The sequence below is a fragment of the Telmatherina bonti genome (assembly GCF_933228915.1).
Source record: "Telmatherina bonti genome assembly, chromosome: 2".
NCBI lineage: Eukaryota > Metazoa > Chordata > Actinopteri > Atheriniformes > Telmatherinidae > Telmatherina > Telmatherina bonti.
Window position 1 is genome coordinate 25,669,804 of NC_136620.1, and position 23,255 is coordinate 25,693,058.

Below are 23,255 nucleotides of genomic sequence, written 5' to 3' on the forward strand. Positions count from 1 at the left end.
AGCACAGATCCTCGTATATCCAGGGGGCATCGCAGACTCAGCCAGTGGAAACTGCTGTCTTGACTGACACCTGAGTAGTCGAGGGGATAGCGCCTTCAGGAAGCTGCAGCCAAAATAACATTAATATACTTGCACATAAAGGTCTTAGTTGTAAAAATTTGAATCTCAGGCTACTCCAGAAGTAGCCTGAGATTCATTCGGGGAGCGTTTTATCTAAAACATTTAACTGTCACTGCTTCATGCAGTCAGTTTAGTTGTGAACTCAACAGCACAATAACAGCACAAATGTATTAAACAGAACAATAAAAATCTAACTACACTATAACCACAGAGCTTAACTTCCTATTATGTCACAAAGGATCCTTTATTTGCATTCAGGTTAAAAATCCCAACAGGGGAAAAAAAATCTCCTTAATGCTGAACAAAGGCCGTGACTTCAGAGTCAAATATCAGCTTCATGACTTGGTACCACCTGCTGCTTATGTGTTAGCAAAGCACATGCACCAAACGTCTGTTTGGGTGAGGCAGAGGCGAAAGGTCTTGACTGTATCCAAGGAAACAAACAACAACAAACAAGCTATATTCTAACACATGTCGCTAATACTGTAGGCCATATCTGTCAAAGAGTTGCAGAAAGAATTGAACATTTGTCTTTCAGTCACAATCCACAGTCACTTCCCTCTAATTGTTTTAATAAGCATTAACAAGCTAACTGCTTATCATGGAAGAACAAAATCTCTTTTTAAGAATATTCTTTATTTATCTCTTTGGATTACCTAACAACAGTGTGTTGCATGTTTTGTCACTATGCGTATGTCGAGTTCCATATAGATATATACAGACAGGCTATGTAGATGGATATGCGGGGACACATGCCGTAAAGTTGGCAGCGTACATGATTGCTGACAGTGAGGAACCTCCCTTCGTTATTAATGGCTGGAGCTATGAAGGCAGGAGAACCCCCTAAGTAACAAGATACTGTGAATTCACTCACAGCAAGAGAACATCTGCTTTCTAATCCCTCTTTAATGAAACATTACAGATAAAATCAGCGACAGTCATTTACACCGTTGTAACAGCTATATTTGAATTAGTTGTCATTTTTACAATCAACCCATATTTAAGTAAATATCTACATTGGGGATTGTGGGGTGGAATAAAATGTGACCATGATATAGTGAAAATAAAGTATGGTCTGTAATTTTTATTTATAATAAAAGCAATAATTATACAAAATAATAATTACTTTTATTACTTTTACAATATTTTCTTGAAGGATATGACTTTATTCATGAGCATTTCCTTTCATCACACCTGACCCTCCAAAGCTTGTCTTTGTCTAAATATACATAGGATGACTTTCCTTCCTAACCCATAACAGACATGAGGTAATCACAGTAGCTACATGTGTCAGCTACTCCCCTTGGGTTTCACCTCCTGCCGAACCCCAGGCCAAATATTTGCACTGTGTGCATGTGTGTATTTCTGTAAGTGTATATCTGGCGTTGCCATTAGTAGGATTGGTGAATGAATGCGTGAGTATGTCGTGTTTTGTGTGTTTAAAATTGTTATAATTTGAAGTAGGACTTTTTTTTTTTCAAAGGGTCAGCAATGGGGCTTAAATTGTTTTAGTGTCAGCCATTCAGCTCAAAATGAAACGGGGGCATCAGAGACAGGGTGACGCATGCTCTCACAGGAAAGGGTGATGACACTGTCTCAGACACTGGAATGTGTTCATAGACACAAAAGCTACAACTACCTGCAGAAAACTTATTATTTAAAGACTCACAGTAAGTTTCATATTCTAACAGTAATTTACAAATGAAATTACACTAAAAGCAATTTAGATGTAAAATGGAAACACAAAATATTTAAATGTGTTTAAGTGCAGATTGGACAAAGATAACATACCATGTCATGTCAACCAGGCCAGACCATCAAGAATTCTTGCCTTTGCCTTCTATGTGCATATCAGGAAACCGTCGTTTCAGTGTGTCAATAAATCCATGCTACCCTCATGTCCATGTCTAACAGCTGCGCCTCTGTGTTGTGAGACTGTCGTGTTGTGTAATAAGCTTAAGTTTTACATGCTTATGTACATGTTACTGTTAGATGACAATAAGATCAAGGTTAGGGAAATATGGAAAATACTTCATACTGTAATTATTATAGTATTATTACATTATTAATTGTTTAATAGTAGGACAATGGCATAGTGGTTCGTACTGTGCCATCACAGCAAGAAGGTCGCTGTTTGAGCCTCGGCTGGGGGGAGGTTCGAATGATAGCCTTTCTGGGTGGAGTTTGCATATTCTCTCCGTGTGAGTATGGGTTTCTACAGGTACTCCAGCTTCCTCCCACTGTCCAAACACATGCATGTTAGGTTAATTGGTTACTCTAAATTGTCCATAGGGGTGAGTGTGAGCATGAATGCTTGTTTGTTCCACTTTGTTGGCCCTGTGATGGACTGTCAACCTGTCCAGGGTGTACCCTGCCTCTCACCCAATGATTGCTGAGATAGGCTCCAGCTTCCCTACATCCCCGCACAAGCGGTTAAGGAAATGGATGGATGGATTGATAATTAGTTAATATTGTAAGATAAATCTTGTCATGACAATCATTCTAAATACTTTAATACAGTGGCCGACAGGTGTAAACCATAGACTGTATATAAAAAGATGCACATAGCCTCCGTGACGTCACCCATAGGTTTCTGAGGAGCTGAATTGAAGCTCGGTGGGCGGTTCCTACCATCGCCATCTTGGCAGAGGCATGCATGTCGTCTTGCCCGGAAAATACAAATATGGGCAAAGAGGTAGAGCTGAGAGGGGGGCTGTGAGCGTCATGGTCGATGATTGACGTTGAGCGAACTCCGAGCTTTCTGTAGCTAAGAGCTAATTGAGCTAACCCGTCGATAACAGCTAACCAGCTAACAGAGGTAAGTGGGCTAAAGTTAAGTCACGTTGATAACCAAACAAAAACCGTGGTTGTTCTACATTCTTCTGACTTGAAGCAGGAGATTGGGTATCTGTCAATCAAAAAGACACTCCCCTAAATATGCCGAACTTTGAGATTAAATTACTTTTAAACGGGTGAGTTTAAAAAGAAAAATCATTCCCCACACTTTTGTCATGAAGGTAAACGTGACCTATTAGCCGAAAATACATTTTTGAACCAGGCTGTAAACATGTTTGTAAAGTTGGCCTTTTTAACATGGGAGTCTATGGGGTTTGCTCTGTTTTGGAGCCAGTCCCTAGAGGATGAAGGGGGGACTGCAGTTTTATGCACTTCCACATAGACTTCACTTTTAACCACTGGAGGCTCCGTCCATCTTTCATGTACAGTCTATGGTGTAAACGCACTTCATATACAAGAACAGGCTGCATATAGGAAAAACAGCTGCAAGAAGAAAACCCTGCACAAACCAAAACCACTGCAAGAAAGAAACGCTGCATTTTCATTCACAGTAGAAGTTCTCAGTTGTTATCAAATTTTCTATTACGCTGATTTGTATAATTTAAATGATTGACTTGATGAATTTTAGTATATTGTGCAAAATTAAGGCCAACTGTATAAATTAAATAACACCTTAATGCTTGGATACTCATACTTTGATGTAGGACAGGTGTCATAGGAAGCATCCCTGCAGTGAAAAGCACCTCTTTCTCAAGACACACAGACTGTGCTGACTGAATCGCAAATTATAGGAACATACAAATGTCTTTTTTTTTTTTTTTTTGCTTCAAAGAACTGCAGATAGCACAAATCAGGCAGAAAATTATTTATTACTGTTGAAGGTTCAAAAATTGTTCACATTGTAAGAAAGATTTTATGGTAACACTACAATAATGGTAAAAATCATATACTTAAGTAGTGTGTAACTCATGATGAACTAATGTTTTTATCAATGAAGACTATCATGAATTCTTGTTGCTCATTATGAACCACTGACAATCTCAATGTTGATTCATGCGATTAATTGACCCCTAGTTGATTATCCATGGTTGAACACTAGTTCATTGGTTATTCATCAATATCTTGACATATTTGCCAGTTTAGATAGAAACATATAATTTCCTGCGACAGTTTTTTTTTTTTTTTTTTTTAAATTTCAATTTTTATTTTATTCAAGAGATACTCAAAGTAGTTCACTTGGGTGAACATGGGTGTGAAAAATAACTAAAACTAATCTGTAAATAACCAGTTATTACTGGTGATCACAAAGACCAGGCTTATTAGGAAACTACTGGTTAGTTATCAGGGAAACCAAAGAGAAATTATACTTTACCAGTATTTACTGATGACCACAAAGACAAGTTGTCCCTGATTCGTTTCTCTTTAGATTGCCTGATAACTAAGTCATTCCCTAATAAGCCTGGTTGTTGTGGTCACCAGTAAGTACTGGTTGATTACCCATTATTTCCTGATTCACCCTTAAGGCATTCCCTTGAAACAAAGCCAATTTTTTGTTCAGTATTGTAGAGTGTTGCAGTAATTGATGTCATCATAGGAAAAATAAAACAACAAAGAAAAGAAGAGGAGCGAGAAAATAGTCTACGATATATGTACCTATATGTCAGTGAAGGATTCGAGGTTTCTTCCCATTTATGTAAACTTCCAGAGTTTATAAATCTAGTGCTTTCCAAGTTACATTCACCAGTTCATTAAGCCAGTTTCTGAAACCTGGCGCAGATGATGTTTTCCATTATTTAAGGATGATTCTTTTGGCCCAAACTGTTCCAAGTAACAAAGCAGTTCCAGGACCTTGTGGAAGGTTCTGTTTCTATTGAGCTCCCAAACATGATCATACCTCTGTCTGGAATTAAGTCTCTCTGATTAAACCCTGAAAACAAAAAAGAAAAAGATGCTGGACCACACAATTGTTTTATTATAGAACCCCACCCCCACCCTCCCCTAAAAAAACAAAAAAGAGTGCAAAAGCTATCCTTAACAGAAACGATGAATCACTTTAGACTGATTATTTATGTCTGCTATTGATTGAGCAATTGTGAATTTGAGAGAGGAATTGTTTCCATCCAGGAATTGTTTGGTTGGTGAGTTCTCGTCTGTTTTTCTTCTGCTGTTTTAACATTGTCTGCTGATGTAATGGGTAAAAGGAAGCAATTAGCTAATTTAGCAATCAAGTTTTTGCTTTTTGGTGATCATTTAGGTACTTTTAAAACAGGATAAACTTTATTGGAATCACAATTGCTCAAATAAAGTAATATTTCCTTTAAGATAAATATCTTTTATGTATTAAATCCCATTGGCGTGCCTTTTCTTGATTGTTAGCTCTGACATAAGATGATTTAATTTCCCTATTAGGACTGTTTAATATAAAATCATTTAGATTTCACATTAAAACATGGTAAACAATAGTAAACTGTCTACTGGGCATTAAATCTCTGTTGCTTACCGCAATGAAGTTTTTAAAACCACATTCTCTTTATCAGCATTTCCTGTTTATAAGTCATTCAGGGTGCATATGAGAAAATACAACTGTAATCAATTCACACGGAACACATCCAAGCAACAAACCAAGCCCTATGCACTTTGTCACACCCTGGCCAGTCCCAGTGGATCAGACCGACTGAATGTCCTTCCTGGTAAATCCCTGAATGTACATTGTTTCTTCCAGTAAAAACAGTTCCAACTGTAAAGTAAAGTTATTATACTTTGACAGAGTCCGAATTGGAAATTTGATCAAGTGATGCTTGTGATCCAAGTGTTATAAGTTGGACTCAGTGGCAAAGATGCAATGGGAATGCCATTGCATCCAATTAATGGTGTGAAAGTGTTTGCCTCAGTGAACTAAGGCTGTGTGTTTATTTTATCCTCATTACCTGTGCCTCAAATGAGCAGAGCTTAGGCCCCTCACCCTGAGGCGTCTGCACCCAGGGGTTCCACTTTAGAAATTGGATACCCTACCAAGCTTCTTGCCAGTTCCTGCGTTTTGATAGCCACCAATTTTAGCCTGCTGTCATCTGAAGTTGATGTTCATGTTTTTGCAGATATGCAATGAGGCATGCAGCAAGACATGAAACTGGACACCTCAGATCCGGAGGGCGGGGTTCCTTGCAAATGCCTCTGCATATCTTGTCCCACGTCTATCTCAGATTATTATTTCACTCCTTGATCAAGCCTTTCCCTTTTTTAGCAGACTAAGTCGTCCAAAATCCAGGCTGGTGGCAACTGCAGCAGGATCAGTTCACAAGAGAACCACACATGCGTTATTAATCAAGGGTATCTTCAAAGTTGTCAAAGTCAAATTTTATTGGGAACTTTATGTTTCGATATTCTACATCCAGACTCCTGTTCGCTGTTTTGGCTGACTGAACCCCAGCTGACTTCTGTCTGACACTCTGACATGTTTGAGCGATCCATATTCACTGAGTTGAGCTGAACCATACATATAGCTATACACAAGGTTTGATGTGCACGGATCACAATGCTGATATGAGGAATGCAATCAATTTTATGAGCAAATACTTTATGCAGAATCTGCAGGCAACCACAGACTGTCTGGAATTGAAGCTCCTTGTTTTCTATTTGTGGTCAGTTTGGTCAAAACTTACTGATAGACTGATATAAATTAGCAGTATAATGCTAACTCCACACACATTTACATTAACAATTTATTCTTTCCCTTATGTTCATTGATGTGTAACAGGTTCTTTTTATATTAATTAATTGTAAATATTTTGGCTGGATAAGTTATTTTAGATTAAAGAAGGCAATAGAAATGCATTAAAAAATATTTTTTATTCTTTGAAATATGTTGATTAATAGCTTTTATTGTTCATTTTAAAAAAAAGGTATTTTCCGTTATGGCTCTGTATTTTTAAGAGTTAACCAAAACATAATTGTGTTAAAGACTGCAGGGTTGTTGGGTAATTCAGTTTACTACTGCTTTAACTACACAGATGCACTGTGTAAACTTTCTTTTCAGTAGTGTTGTGGTGAATCTCAGGAAGTTACACTACAAGATGTGGGCTTTACTAAAATAAAATAAAATAAAATATCATTTGAAAGATTAATATTAAAGCCTAGCATGTAAGTTGATACACATGATTAAGAAAAGACCAGAATTACCAAAAGCAAAGTTAAACTTGAATATAAAAATAAAATTATAAATAAAAATGGCAGACTAAGTTTATTCTTGATGATAACTTGCAAAAAAAAAAAGCTAGTGATTAACAGCAGCAAAATAATGGAAAATTAATTAATCAAAGGCGTATTTTCCCACTTTGGGGCATCTTAAACCTCTGAAGACTAGCAACCCTTGGAAATATTCATGCAGTGCCACTGCAAGACCAGTTCTGATGAAACATTGGCAAAGCAATCTCCATAAAATTATTTCCAGATTCTCTTCTGATCACAGTTACAATATGCTGGATGCTGAACAGAAAAGGTTTTAGTAAACCTTCCAGATCTGATGCTCATCAGGACCAAAACATCTTGGCACGTGAATTTGAAATATGCACCCGGTTTGGACCAGTTTCTGCTCATACATTTGTTAAACACAGCAAGTCTGGCAGTTTTTTTTTCTTTTTGTAAACTTGTTTAAGTTTCAACAGCCAACTTTCCTCTGTACAAATAATTTCAAGACATTTAAAGCAAGAGCAGATTTTCCTTTTTTGATTATTTTCTTTTACAGGGAGTACCACATTGGCGCGGATACTTACAAGGCCTCGCTTGTTCTGTAGCTCAATTTACTCAGTGTTAACTGCTGTGTTTTCCCTTAAACTTCACCTGCCATGTACCTACAGTACATATTACAGTCAGCTCTACAGTGTAAACAAACTACTGAACTGTGATGTTAGGTTGGACTACGACTGCAAGTTGTGGCAGGCTAATTGAAAGCAAGTAGTTTGTTTTTCTGTTTTCCTTAACATTTTGTCATTTGTTTATTTAGCCACTGGTTAACTGGTGTGTTGATGGTGACAGCACATGTAGAGTTGGTCTGGTTATAGATGTAGTTGTTTCCTAAACAGATGTCACACACTGAAATTACACAAAAAATGTACATGGTAAAAATTGACCTAAATATGAACATTTGGTTATGTTTGTTTGCAAAGAGGACCCACTTTTTTTTAAGGAAAAAAAAACACTACTGTGAAATCAACTATTGTAAGAAATACTAAATCTGCTTGCAGTGTTATTGTGGGAATTTGTACTCATGTTTGTGTCTGAAGAGATACTGTATTTTCTTCTTTTACCAGAGCTGTAATTTAATCCAGCTATAAAGTACAGCCTCTGTGGTGGAACCTTAGAGACTCCTATAAATAAACAGGCAGCACTCCTTCAACACTTGCCTATATGGCACATGGAATGATTAGCTCATTGCAAGAGCGCTCTGATCTTACAGCATGTAGCCACAACTATTTTCTGTCAGCTATGTACACTGGCTAGCTCATGGAGTGTCTCAAGAATGTGACCTGGAAGGATTACACAAAACATAGTTCAGTCATTGTGTGCATTGGTTTGATATTATTTTTGCTGATGAATGCTGATTTGTAATATTGTTGAAAAAAGATTATTTGTAAAGTGAACAAAGTCCCAACTTGATTCCACAGCCAAGTTTTTATGATAGGCTTTGCTTTGTGAAACATGTAGCACCTGATTGAGCATCAAGGCTAACAGCCTTATTATGAAACGAACAACTGTAGATATATAAAGGAGGGTAGGAATGAAGGCTGGGGCATTTATTTAATATTAGTCAGATATCAGCTGATGTTTGTTGAACTTTAAACAACAAAGTTTAAAGAAAAATAGGTAGCACTTTACATTACAGATCTGTAATTATATAGTAATTGTGTAGTAATTTCATAGAAACAAAGAAGAAAATACTTGGTAATTACAGATAATACGCATTAATTAATAATAGAAATAACCAGGTAATATCCTAGTAGTAACACAGGAAACGTCATGGCAATAAGAGATTTGAGATGAATTTAAAAGAGTAATAAGGTGGCACTGCACCCAAAGCAATAGGGGGGTAACACATTTAACAAGAATGTGAAACTATGTATTAATATTGTGGTAATTACCTAGTAGCTGCCTGGAAATGTCTTCAAATATCTATATATGCTTAAAGAAAGGAGTAATTATGGTGACATAATATCATTATTACCTACTTATAAGAGATTGGTTTCTATGCAATATCCACAAACCAAGGCTGTAATACTATGCATTAAATGTTTCCATTTTAATTCATAATAATATGACATTACAGCAACAATAACTTGGAAATTACATCAGTAGTTTCCGCATAATAACCAGGAATCAGGTCTCTAAAGTAAGGCATTACTTGTTTCTGTGTTGTTACATGGTGATATTACAGTACATCTGTGTCTTACAGATGAAAGGATGGTGTTAAAGTTTATTTTTCCATGGTTCACTAACATCATTATCATTGCTGCATACAAAGACCCTGATAATAATTTACCGCTGAACTGATTGATTGGAGCACTTCAAATGAAATTCATTCAAATATTTTTCTGTTTTATTTGTCACAAAATTTCTTGTTCGAAAGTCCCAAAGTACTTCTGTTAATGTGAATCAGGCACCTTTGAATCGAGCAGACATTTTGTCCTCACCATGCTCACAAAATCACACTAAAACCTGGAAGCAGGCTCCACTTCTCAACATCTCTGCTGGTTCTTCTGCTGGCTGGATCGATTCAGCTACTGGTCTCATGTTTGCACTGTTACCACTCCAAACACCTCAATATGGCTTTTGGATCATGTCTTTTTGTGTGTGTGTGTGTTTCCAGAAACTGTCAAATTGTTTCTGTAAAGTTGTAAAAGTGTTTTTGAAGATGTTAAAGTGTCCTGATGATTTGTGAAAGTGTTTTGTGTCATTGGAAAGCTGCTTTGTCATCGATAAAAGTGTTTCAGTAATGTATAACTTTCCAAAAGTGTTTTGCAACTGATTGTGTAAGTTTGCATCTAGGATTGCAAAAGCATTTCACGTTTCATGCCATTGTTTTTTTCTGAAATGCAAAGTTGTTTTGCTTTGGCTGCATTTCAACTTGTTTCCTGGAACTTTTTTGTGTCTTTTGTTTGGTGCATTTTTAAACCACCTCCATTTCTGTCACAGGACTGAAGATTTAAACAAAACTTTCAGAAAATATTTTACCATGAGAAGTTGCCCGGGGAGGGAAAGTGATCATTTTATATCACCCTGTACTTTTTTTTTATTTTTTTTTTTATGTTCTTCCTATGAGTCTTCCCAGCAACTTACTTTCACATTTTCTGCTCTATAAATGAAAAAAGAGAGGAGGGGACAGTTCAAGAAAGCCATAAAATATTAATCTGTTTACTCCACAGTTCATCATAATGTATCAATAAAAACATTTACAAACCATAGAAATGTGTCACATAAATGTGTTAGCTGACAGCAACACTGGCATTAAAATAATTAAATGCTTATATTGTGTTAGTATTTGCATATAATGAACTGAGCTGATAAGTAATTGATTTCAGATTGTGCTTCTGTTAATTTTATATCCACCTTGTTATGTACACTGCAGTTTAAAAGCCAAATAAATAAATAAACAAAAAACATCAAAATCTCAAGCTATATTAATTAGTCTGACAGCATGTTTTTTCTTTTTTTTTTTACAAAAAATTTATTGCAAAATATCGTCATCCTTCCTTCAACTTGAACAGCTTTATTACAGCAGACCTGTTGATTTGGCTGCTCTGTAGACCTCAGTCTCACCAGCACCGCAGCTTTGTCAGTCCAGTGTAGAACAACAGGCACACCTCTCAAAGTTTACTTTGCCAACTCTACAAATTAACCTCAGTGGGGGGAAAAAAAATAAAAGCATTTATGAAACAATCTTACAGGTGCTGGTCAAAAATATTTTGGTTTCAATCAAAAAAAGCCAAAGGATATGTTTAATTTAGAATCACCAAAGAGAGAATATTGTCATTTTTTGACAACTGAGAAGTAAAGTTTGCATGTTTAGAGATTTCTTATAACAATTCCATCATTTAAATTGCAATATTCAATTTTTCTGCTGATCAACAATATAATCCAAGCATCCTCTAGCAACTCCTGGTGGCTTTGCTGCTGTTTTGACAACTGATTGGTATTCATTTCAGGAAACAATTAACAACATGTCACATAAATATTTTTGCTTTTGGTGTCAATACAGATAATTTATATTTTCTAATAAATGTGGTTACTAGAAAGCTCAGACTGTTTTACTGCAAATGGCCTGCAAGCTGTACATTTCTGAAACAGCATATCCATCACGTCGATTGGTTGTGACAGTCTGGTACTGGTCTGTAAAAGTCATACCAGCTGCCCTTGATACTCCTTAAAGAGAAGGCCAAAAGTCAGGGGGCAAGATGATATAGGGAGGGGCAATTGGTCTCTTATTACAGAAAGAACCCAGCAAGCTGTATTATCCCATTCCCTAATCTATTTGACTATTGTATTGGTACGCTTTAAGTTTGTAGCTCCCAGAGAAAAGAGCTCTGATCGTGGTGTGTTTACCCACCGATATGTATATGTCCGTGTGAGTAATGCCACTGATTGTGGATTCACCTGACACACAGTTATTTACAGATCACTTAAAGTTGTTAAGACTTGCATAGTAAACTTGTCATTAAACCCTCAGTCAGTGGCTGGCTACATGACTTTATCTTACATAGGAATATATATTCAGGAAAGTGATAGAAGAATACATCGGCAACGTCACACTTTCAGTAATAATCCGGATTTAGACTTCTGATTCATGTCATGTTAAGTCCTTCATCTCACTTGTCATCATCTGCGGTGTCACCTCCTCATTCCTGTAGTTCACCTGTAGGCACGTTGTTACTGAACTGGAAACTTTTTTATTTATACACAAACATGTCATCTTGTCCAGTATGAAATTCAGCTCACAGCTATGGAAATGTCACATTTGATGGCTTAATTTAATTGTATGATGGTGAGAAGCAGCAGCTCACTGAACGGGTTTTTCTTTATTCCTCTTGTAGTCTAATACTAGAGGATCATGTAGCTCACATTTAATAGCCATCTTCTGCAAAGCTAGCAAATCCCTCTGCATGATTTACTGCTGTTTGGAAGATAACCACCCTGTGAATAGAAAGAACTTGTCTCAGATGGGAAAATTTATCAGCTCCCCAGTGCATTTATTACAGTCAATTACCATGTTGTGAGAAAAACTTGCTAACGTGTGCTGGTTAGTATATATTTTTATACTGAACGCAACTAATACAAATCAAACATGTTTTGTTTTTTTTTGTTTCTTTGTTTGTTTGTTGTTGTTTTTTTCCTTCCTCAGTTAAAAATAAGAATTTGGAAGGTGCTTAAAAAAAGAACAAAAAAGTTATTTACTATAACAGGAGTGCATTCATAATTCTTTCTGGGCTTTCTTTGTTTGTTGTTTTTGCTTGTTTTGTTTTTGTATGAATTGCAACACAATAATCTTCCCCTAAAATACATATTCAGTTAAAACTATTTTAGACAATCAGCATATTAAAGAAAAAAATCATGTTTGCTTTGATGGTACAGGATAAGAATGAATCCTGTCCTCAAACTGATACACAAGAACCCTAAGAAGTTTTCTTTGCATGTTAAACAGAAATAACAGAGACAGAGTCATTTGAAGCAATAATAACATTGAAATATGCAAAAGGGATTGTGTAAATCTAATCAATGGGCTGAAAAAAGACGGGGAAAAAAACAATAGTTGCGGAAATGTCAAGGTAATTGAATTATATTTAATTTTGCAGTTTTAGATTGAAACACAGAACTAGCTGACGTCTACAAACAGGAATGGTGAATTTAAAAGCTGTCTGTGGTGATGCTGATGATCTGTGGTTGCACTCTGTTCCTGTTACAGCCAAAGAGCCAGGCTGCCCTCCTGTGGCGATAGCGTTTCGACAGCAGTACATAGAGCACTGGGTTGATGCTGGGATGCAGGTACTGGAGCACAGTGCAAATAAAGTAAAACAGATCCCAAGCTTCTCCGTGACGATACAGGCCCAGGTACACGCACAGCTCTAGCACATAGCCAGGCAGCCAGCACACTGAAAAGGTGGCAGCAGCCAAGAACACCATGACCGAGGCTCTGCGGGTGTTCCTGGCACTGGACACTGACATTACAGGGCTCTTGTGAAGAAAAAGAGCCAGGCGGACATAGTTGAAGGCGATGACCAGCATTGGAACAAAGTAGTAAAGTACAAATTGGCTCAGGACCACTTGGTAGTGGTGCTCATGAATGGTTGGAAGGCAGAAGGTGAAGTTTGCCAGATTTGGGTTTGTACGTTCCTTTGTGGCAAACATTCGCAAGGGCAGGCTGATGAAGAAGCTTAGAGCCCAGACCAATACAAACATGAGGATGACGAGATCCATTGTGGGCGGCTGGTATGGATTGGTGATGATCATGGCACGGGTCATGGACACAGCACACAGTGAGTAGGTGCTAGCTGCCAGGCTGAAGGCAAGCAGGAACTGGTACACCTTGCAGGAGGTGTCTCCTAGAGGCCAGGAGTGGCTTACAGCAGAGTGCAGGGTGAAGGGGATGAGTACAAGGGTTAGGAAGTCAGCTAGAGTCATGCTGAGGAGGAGGATATCCAGGCGATTTTTGCGCAGTGTGTTGTACTTAGCAAACAAAGAGAAGACCAGCAGGTTGGCACATAGCCCAATGCCCAGGATCACTCCACAGGTGCAGGCAAAAATCACCCCATAGGTATTAGGAACAGCCATGCTATCATCCACTTAGCACCTGCCAAATATAAAAAAAAATAATCATTTGAATGAGTTTCAGCCTCTTTAACTTGTTTTAATATGTAATATGTTTTTATTCAGCTCCAATTAAAGAAAAACTGAATTCAAGATTTTTGTAGTAAAATAATATAAAAAAAATAGTTTTTCTTTTCCCTGATATTTGGCATCAATAGATGGCTCTATGAGATAAGTAACCAAATTATGAGTGTTCTCCAAGACGAGCCCACTGATGACATTTCTCTAAATGTTTAGGAATAAGCCTTGTAAGCTTGGTCACAGTACATTTAAATTAACCAACTCTATGAGTGATCCTTTGTCATCCCAACAAAACACAAGATGTAGTACCACTAAACCTGTAGGTTCAACGTAAAATATTAATGTCAACTGAGGAGAAAAAAGGCTTTTAACGTGCTGAGATATGAAAGCAGCTACATACATACATAAATACATATTGGTTGAAAATAAAAGAATAAATAAATAAAAGGGTTTTGTCCCCACAGTTTATAATATTTTAATAGAATATCTCATCATTTAGACAAACTCACCATCTTTGTTCTTCAGCTTTGTCTCCTAAGCTTTGTCTGTATGCAAACCAGCTCCATTATTAATCCTAAACAATTTTTTTCTAGTGATTTTTGTCCTGTTTAAAATGGCCTGAACAAAGGCGAAGCGGCATCTAAGCGTCACAAAGTGTGACAACTGAATGCAAGAGGAAGAAAAGCAAACATTACTGGGTCCATATTGATTCTGGTTGACTGCATTTAAAGCGAAATAATGCATGTTGCCCAGGTGCTGAGAGAATAGTTATGTGTTATTCATGCCCACCTTGTTTATTTATTATTTTAAGATATAGTCTTGTTTTAGATTCACATTTCATGTCATGACTTTATGGTGTAGCACCACAAACTGTGAAAAGAATTTTCTGCTCTTAGTTATAAACTATTTACAAATCCCCATGTGTTATTATAATTATATGTAAAAGTTTTGTAAACCTAAATCATCACCATAACATTTTAACATTACAATATATTAACTGTTATTAACCGTACACATTTAATAGGTTTTATTGTAAAAAGCTCATCTTAAAGTCATTGGATAATGAATTTTGTATAAACAAGCTCATAGTTTTTTATACCTACTTTTTAAGAATAGCTTATAAATGCTAAATGGGAGGTTAAAGTGGTGGCTTTGTACCATTTGAACACATCACACACATACACCAACTCTCCCCTCATTTTATAATTGTTTTGCTATTTCTATCATACCGTGAATCATATTTTACAACCAACACTGCTGATAATCCAAAGATGGTCACTCTCTACAGGTCAGTGTGCATTGATTGTGCTCTTTGTTTCCCTCTTCCACTGAGATATCAACATTTTTCTCTTTTGCTTTGATTGATTTCTTCAGTATGAACTGTGGGCTCCTAACAGTGGCTTTATCAGGTTTTCCACAGCATTTATGACTCTGTCTCTGCTAATGGTCTGTCCTCTACATGACTGCTTTTAACACAGGATATAGCTGATGTTAATGCGTTTGGTAAACTTTCTATTTCCAGAGTCTGTGGCTTTCATTTGGTGGCTTTTAAAATGCCTCATGTTCTCCAGCAGGACATTAACAGCCTAATTATGTTCTGTGTTTGCCAAAAAGTGGGCTAAATCTATTTTTTATATACCAACTTTCATTCATTCATTCATTTTCTAAACCGCTTAATCCAATTCAGGGTCGCGGGGAAGCTGGAGCCTATCCCAGCTGGCTTTGGGCGACAGGCAGGGTACACCCTGGGCATATACCAACTTATACATGATATATTTAAAATATGTTTTGACCCTTGGCGTTTCTGCCCCTCCTTCTATATGGCATCACAATAAGTGACTTGCTGAAAAATCTTTGAGGCCAGATTTATGTTGATCAAACCCAGTGTTGGGTGTACGCATCTTCTTTTTAATTCAACGTTTAGAGGTCATAGAGAACTAACTATGCTGAAAGGTCAGTCACCTTTGCAATGCTTGTTATTATTTTTGTTTTTTAACATTGTTTTTAAGGAGGTTTAAGGTTTTAATCTAATGCAAAGAACAATTTTTTTTTTTTCTTTACCTTTTCTTGTATGCCTGCTGAACTACATCTGTTTGGTTCCAAGACTTGAAACTATACTGAACATTTTATGCTCTTCAAACAGGTGTTTTGTGTTCTTGTGACATTAGAGAAAATGTCGATTTGATCGCTGGAAATATGACATATTCAATGTATCACATTTTGCTATTTAGTTAAGCAGTAGATGAAAAACACTGACGACATGCAATGTTCCTGATGCTGCAATGAACGGTGATGTGTTAATGTGCTGAGTTCAGTCAAATTCATGTTCAGTGGAGGAGTATTCTTGAAAATCTAAATATATTTTATGTAATACCACAAAAATCTGTTAAAATAAAATATATTTTTAACTACTTAGTCTAATTAAGGGTCACAGGGAAGCTGGAGCCTATCCCAGCAATCATTGAGTGAGAAGGCAGAGTACACCCTGGTCTCCAGTCCATCACAGAGCCAACACAGAGGGGAATACAACCATTCACACTCACTCCTATGGACAATTTAGAGTAACCAGTTAAACTAACATGCATGTCTTTGGACAGTGGGAAGAAGCCATGCATAAACAGGGATAACATGCAAACTCCACAAAGAAAGACCACCATTCAAACCTCCCCCCGGTCGAGGATCCAACCACGGACCTTCTTGCTGTGAGCCAGTGCAAACCACTACATGTCAAACTTATCCTTGCTGATAAAATTTCCATTAATTGAGTACCGGTACTTGGCCTGGTTTATGCAAGTCACTTTAATTAAACCCATCATAAATTCTGCATAGCTAATAAATAAAAGACAACAAAAATCACAATATATCTAATGGCTACATTTTAATGTTTGGTTAACTGGAAAAATGTACAGCATTCCCTCAGTGCAAGTGCAGAACATTGAGTCTGATAGCCCCTGACTCTGGCTTGTTACATGTAAATGAACTGTTATATGAAATGATTATGAATCCAATGACGCTTCCAATAAGTTATTAGTCCACAAGAGATCTGAGGTGGGAAAGGAAAATTAGTACGATCAACAAGACTTACTAAGATAAAACTCAACCACAAAAGAACGTATACAGGATGTAACTAAAGTGCATAATGGAATTTAGTCAGCAGCACCATGATACATTCACAAAATAATATACATTGTCAAAGTGAAATAAATTATGTCAGAACTATTTGAACAGATGTACTAATTACACAGTTTTTACAGGTTTTTGTGACTCTCTGTCCTTGATAGTTTACGCATACAAAGCCAAACAAAAGCAGATCTCTCAGCAATTCCTTTGCTTGTTCTATATAGGAAATAAATACTTCCTCCTGTGCTCAATCTGTGCACAGCTGGTTGAGCATTACAATGAATGTATGTCAATGTTTTGCAGGGAGTTTTAGAGATGAGAAGAAATTCCAAATAAATACTGTATGGACCTAAGAAGATGTCATGGTGACACGCCAGGAAGTGTAAGGAAACAAAAATACAATATCATACAAGCACCAGTCTGGCACCATTAACAGTCTGTCAGGCATCAGTCAGTCAGTGTCAATGTTTTAATGCAGTACCATCAGAGGTCTGCAGTCTTTTAGGCAGGATTATGTGTCCCTTGTGGCCCCTTTGCAATGGCAGACCGGGCTCGCCATCTCTTCTTTTCACTGTCTCTGCGCCGACCTATCCTCATTTTTTTCTTCCTTTTGGTAGCAACCTTTAGTGGCTGGTCCTTATAAGCTACAGCCTTGTTGGTCTCCTGGGGGAGGTTAGGGCCATCCCTGTCCAGCTTGAACCTCTCAATGAAATCCTTGGTGGCTCCTGGTGGCTTTTGGTGTAGAGCATTTCCACTAAAAGTTTGCCCCAGGTTTCTGGATTGTGCAGGCAGAAGACGATCATCAGCCGTGTGCAACTCCTCCAGAAGATGCTGTACCAACATGGTGCGCCTGAAGTCGTGCATGGTACGGCTTTTGTCATGCATCAGCTGCGCATGACCGACAGACCTCCTCCTTACAGCAGCAAAGTGACAGAGATACAGATCAAAACTGATTAACATCAAAAGGAAGTGAAAAAAATCAATTTTTAGGCTAGATTTTTCATGTTTGAATAAACACAGGACATGGATTATTTGCTCTAACTGGTCAAAGTAGTTTTTCTGAGATATACACTTTAACAATCCTCTTAAATGTGTTTTTTGTTTTAGCTTTTGCTGGGACTTCACTTGACAGCACAGTGTAGAGTGTGTGTGTGTGTGTGTGTGGGTGTGTGTGTGTGTGTGTGTGTGTGTGTGTGTGTGTGTGTGGGTGTGTGTGTGTGTGGGATAGTTTTAGAAGTGGTGGCTGCTGAAATTTAAGGTCATACGTCAGGAAACCTCAGTACAGTAGGTGGCAGCATAAACATGTCTGAGATCTGTCGCAGACTTAGAAGAGAGAAAACTTCTGTTTTCCAAATCAACATGTCCAGGTTAAATTAAACTGTATTTTTTGTTGTTGTTGTTTTGTTCTTGTTTTTTTATGGTATTGTTCTGATCAAAAAGAAGAATAAACAAAAGGAATCCTTAAAAGATTTTGGGCAATCTTTTTAAAATACAAACAGAAGCAAATATTCATTTTCTTTTAAACATGCCATTTATTTATTTCTCTAAGCATTTAAAAAATGTAATAAAAATAAAACTCACGTTCTGTTAATAAGTATATCAACTGGTTTTCCATCGAGAGTCACTGGGGAGAACAGCAAAAACACAGCCAAGCTCCACTGATGAAGTAATATTGAAGAGCACATGCTTGAGCCAAAGATCTGCAGAAAAAAGTGACACTATCAATCAATTGACTGATAAACGAATACCTAATTTTGTAATTTAATGCTAAACTGATTGTTTAGCTTTAGTTTAATTATTAAATTTGTTAAGCTGTTGGCATTTTTCAAACCGATGGTTTATTTATTTAAGAATTATTAAAAGGAAGAAGCAAACTTAAACTTACAGAATGTGATTTTTTTTTATCTCCCCAGAAAAATCCACAAAATAGTCCAAGATCTTCAGAAAAAAATAAAAATTACAAAATGTTATTAAGAAATTTTATGCCAAATGCAACTTGGTCCATTCAGAACTTGTGTCCATATCCATTGGTGTAAATGCTGTCTTGGGTAATCCCCCCACAAGTCTCCCCCATTCATTTGCCTCCCAACAGTGTGGGTTGAGCTATTTATTTCTCCCCAGTGTCCAAATTAAAAGAGGGATAAAGATAGAAAGAGCAACAGCCCATCAGCTGCAGAGCTGTGACTCTGCTCAGTTCTGCAGTACCTTCATGAAGAGTTACACTGAAGCATCATCTTTGGTGGCCAGAACTGAGAGCAGAGCTCAGAAAAAAAAGTTCATTCCTGCACTCTGAGCCGTGAGAGAGAGAGGAACTGAGCGAACGTCCAACTCCACTTTAGTTGAAGATGCATGCACCACCTCAGCCCCTATCCAATCTTAACACCCTGCCCAACCTTCCAACCCTGACGTCTCTCCCTAACCCCCAACCCTTCAAATACACACACACACACACACACACACCTGCTGGGACATGGATGTGGCAGCCATGCAACCCATACTATATCTCACAAAGAGAAAGCTGAAAAGGCTCTAAATCAGTCAAATAATTTTTCTTTCACTTTCGAGGTAAAGTTTACACACACACACATTTCTTCATAAACGGGTCAGGAATGACAGCTGTGCATTAATATAGGTAATCATAAATCATGACGTGGAAGGCGTACAGTATAAGGGGAGGAGCAGAATTACCTCAAGGTAAACAGCAGGCTTTACCACTTTCCCACGGGAGAATGACCATAACCTCAGAGAAACTCAGCCCACAGCCTCTCACTGCAGACCATTCAGTTCACCTCTACTCTGCCTCAGTAAACCAGCTCACCACTGGATGGTCACAGTGGTTTCTGAGGGATCTCTGATTTTCAGCTAATAAAGACAGTAGAGCTTTACATTAGGCAGCTGTATACCGTCTCGGATTTACGGTCTACATGAAATCTTAAATATTTATTAACTTACACACAGCTTAGTACATGCAAATGTTAAAGCTCAGATGTATGATGTAAGAGGTACCTCTGGGACTAAAAGCTCAGGTATTTTTAGTATCACAATGACTGAGTGCTGCATGCCTGGGTGTACAAGTGCTTGCTGCAACTGCAAGGGTTTTTTTTAAAAAAAAAAAGGAAAAAACACATTATGTAAGACTTCATGCTTCACCTAAACATGTTAAAATACAACAAAATTCAATCAAGTTAATTTATAAACATTAAAGTGTTCTGTTTAAATGATCTGAGAAGAGACTGATCAGTATTCATTTGTTAGATAGCAGCTTTGTTAATTTGACCTTAGAATAACAGGTATTGACACTGAGCTGATTATAAAGCCTACAACAGTGTTTCACAAATGATCTGGGAAACACCACAACCAGCCATAGCCATCAGCTGGTATTTAAATTATGCATTTCTTTTTTTTTCTTTTTTTTTTTTTTTAAAATAAATAAATAAATAAATAATTACTTTATGCATTTCAATGTGTAGATGCAACTGATTTTTGTTAAAAGCAATAGGAAGTGCATACATTACCAATCCGAAACTTCCCCTTTAATTTAACTTACTCTCCTTGAGATCTGGCTTCTGGTTCAAACGTGTTTTTGAAATCCCTCAGTTACCCCAATATTAGATCCATCCATTGCTTAGGCATGGGCTGGTAGAGTTTCATCAATTTTTATTTTTATTTTTGTGGCAAAAACTATGAAATTTACAATTTGAAGTAACAGAGATGAGATAACTGTTGCAGTAAGAGTTTAACAAGGCTTCAGGTCAAATGTAGATGTTTTTGCCATTTGTCACTTGCCTGCTTCAGTGTATCAGTATCTTTACTCTAAACCATGAATTTCACCTGAGGCGCTGTTATGTTTTCCTCTGTTCTCTCTTCTTAAAAATACCTTACAACAAAAACAACGTAAGTAACTGAGTGATCCTGCACTCACCACAAAAAAGAAATAAATATTTCTGCCAAACTCAGCGGGATTCAGCAACTGTCAATCATGAATGTTTGTACAAACTTTCATGATAACCTGTACAAAAATTGTCTCTATGTTTTGGTCAAGAGAAAACGAATACAAATACCTCTGGCATGATGTGCCATGATCTTTGGTTTTGCAGAGGTATGGACAGTAAATTTAGCATTTTCCCGAAGCTGTGAGTTTTGTTGAAACACACAGTTTGCCAGCTCTCTTCACAGCATTCCTGCTTCAGGAATGTGAATGTTGTTCTGGAGTTTGTTAAAGTTGTCAGTGATCAGTGCATGCAGCGTCCATCCATCCATCTATCCATCCATCCATCCAAATAAAATACAAATAAACAAATAAAACAAATAAAAGTTAACATTTATAATGAAAATAAAATATGTGTGTGCATGCATATGCGCATATCTGTGGTGTCTGTGAATCATTTACGGGTCTTACCCTGTAGACTGAGACACAACAGAGCATACAGTCCTGAATCCCAAATGACTTGAGTAATTCTCCTGTTTCCTCTCACAGTATCACATAGCCAATATCTTTGGTTCTGACTGAAATGGGGTTTTTTTCTACTCCGACTTGTCTAGTGGATGTATTACAATAATATTTATGGCAGTCTATCACGTCAACCTAGCAAAAGACCAAGGTAACCTTAGTGGTCCCTTTTCTCAACCCTGCTCAGGTTAAAGTGGCACTTTTGTCTTTGATGTATAACCAGATAAGTGCTGAACTAAAGTAATTTTTATTAATCTCAGATAATCTGAATGTCAGCATTTAATTGACAACAATAGATTTTAAAATCATATGCTTTTCAAGATTTTCTCAGAATTATTTACTTTGATGTTCATTACAGGAAAACAGCAATGAGATAAAAGTAGTTTGTTACATTACCTTCTCCATATCCTTGGGACATTTACAATACATGTCAGTTAACAGTTTAAATGGTCTCTCTCACAATCATGGGGAAGACTGCTGACTTGACAGATGTCCAGAAGACGACCATTGACCCTCCACAGGGAGGGAAAGCCACAAAAGGTCATTTCTAAAGAAGCTGGTTGTTCACAGAGTGCTGTATCCAAGCCTATTAATGGAAAGTTGAGTGGAAGGGAAAGGTGCACCAGCAAAAGGAATAACCACAGCCTGGGAGCATTATCAAGCAACATCCAGTGATTGTGTAGCCTGAGAGAGACTGAGAGACCATTTGAAGGTTTAGGATACCTTTGCAGGAGTTTTGAGTAAATTAGTTGATTATGGTATGACACCATGATTTTCTAAGATTGAAGTTTTTCACAATATTCTAATTTTCTGAGACACTGCATTTTGGGTTTTCATTATCTATAGGCCACAATTATCAACATTTCAAGAAATAAATGTTTGAAACGTTTCACTCTATGTGTAATGAATCTATATAATATATGGGTTTCACGTTCTGAAATGAGTGAAAAAAATATTGAACTCTTTCATAATATTCTAATTTTCTTAGACATACCTGTATATCTGTCACTGTCAAACTGTGGGAGAGTTGTTCTGATTATATAAAAACAAGCTCTACTTTGACATGAATTAAAAGAAAGGATAGAACTAACATAATAATGAATTATCATGACAAACTAAAATCTAAAGCTCTTGTTGTGGATAATAGTAATTCATTCATTCAGCACTCTTATCATCAGTGGCGCTGATGTTGCTAATCTTTTCTTCATGCAAAGTTAATCTTGTTTTAACATTGTTTTCACTGGTAATAGGAAGATGCTTTATGAGCAACTAGCTTTTGCCCATACACCCTTTTGCACTTTCATTTCTTTTTTGTTTTGTTTTTTTTTTTAATTCACAAAAAAAATAAAAACAATAATCAGTGTTTGTCCTAGTCACTCGACCCCAGGTTTTTCTGTCACTGCTATAACAAAGTTTGATGTGTTCCTGCAGGAGAAGATTATTTAACTTATTTGCAGAATAATTCATTTTCCTCATTGCTGCAACTAAGTATTTTGCCTGGATGGAATAACTTTAATTTTTCCTGAGAAATAAAATCCATAAATTATTTCCATGTGCAGTGATGATTAGTAGAATCACGTTAGGGCCAGCATAGAAACCAGCTGGTGGTAGATTATTTAATACAGGGTCCAGTATTTTACAAGCGGTCATGATTCATTTCAGCAAGGGGTCCAGAAAGGGATCCTTTGCCTCCACCCCCACTGTCTCCAAAGTTAAGCTCTCTTCTGTTTCCAGTGCTCCTAACCGAAACATCCAACACTTCAGCATTTGTTCAGGGAAAAAAATACCTCATGTGATTCCTTTCTACAAGGACTTTACCTGCAAAAAAATATGAAAAAAAAATCCCATTTCCTGGCACACTGCAGCATATAATGGTTGCCAGGAAAGCTGCTTTTGA

The 23,255-nt window shown here is 37.1% G+C and overlaps 2 protein-coding genes across 2 annotated transcripts; both read right to left on the bottom strand.

Moving 5' to 3' along the window:
• Nucleotides 1-12,807: 12,807 nt before the first annotated feature.
• LOC306766020 (galanin receptor 2a) lies at nucleotides 12,808-13,731 on the bottom strand (the record flags this gene model as incomplete). Its single annotated transcript, XM_079253595.1, has 1 exon — nucleotides 12,808-13,731. One exon carries the CDS (start codon nucleotides 13,729-13,731, stop codon nucleotides 12,808-12,810), a length of 924 nt encoding a protein of 307 aa, XP_079109721.1.
• A 2,997-nt stretch (nucleotides 13,732-16,728) lies between these two features.
• On the bottom strand, nucleotides 16,729-19,185 carry pthlhb (parathyroid hormone-like hormone b). Its single transcript, XM_079253620.1, has 3 exons — nucleotides 18,794-19,185; nucleotides 18,490-18,608; nucleotides 16,729-17,821 (listed from the first exon to the last, which is right to left on the bottom strand). The coding sequence occupies exons 2-3, from the start codon at nucleotides 18,591-18,593 to the stop codon at nucleotides 17,410-17,412; spliced, it is 516 nt and encodes a 171-aa protein (XP_079109746.1). The 5' UTR covers nucleotides 18,594-18,608; nucleotides 18,794-19,185; the 3' UTR covers nucleotides 16,729-17,409.
• Between the last annotated feature and the right edge of the window lie 4,070 nt (nucleotides 19,186-23,255).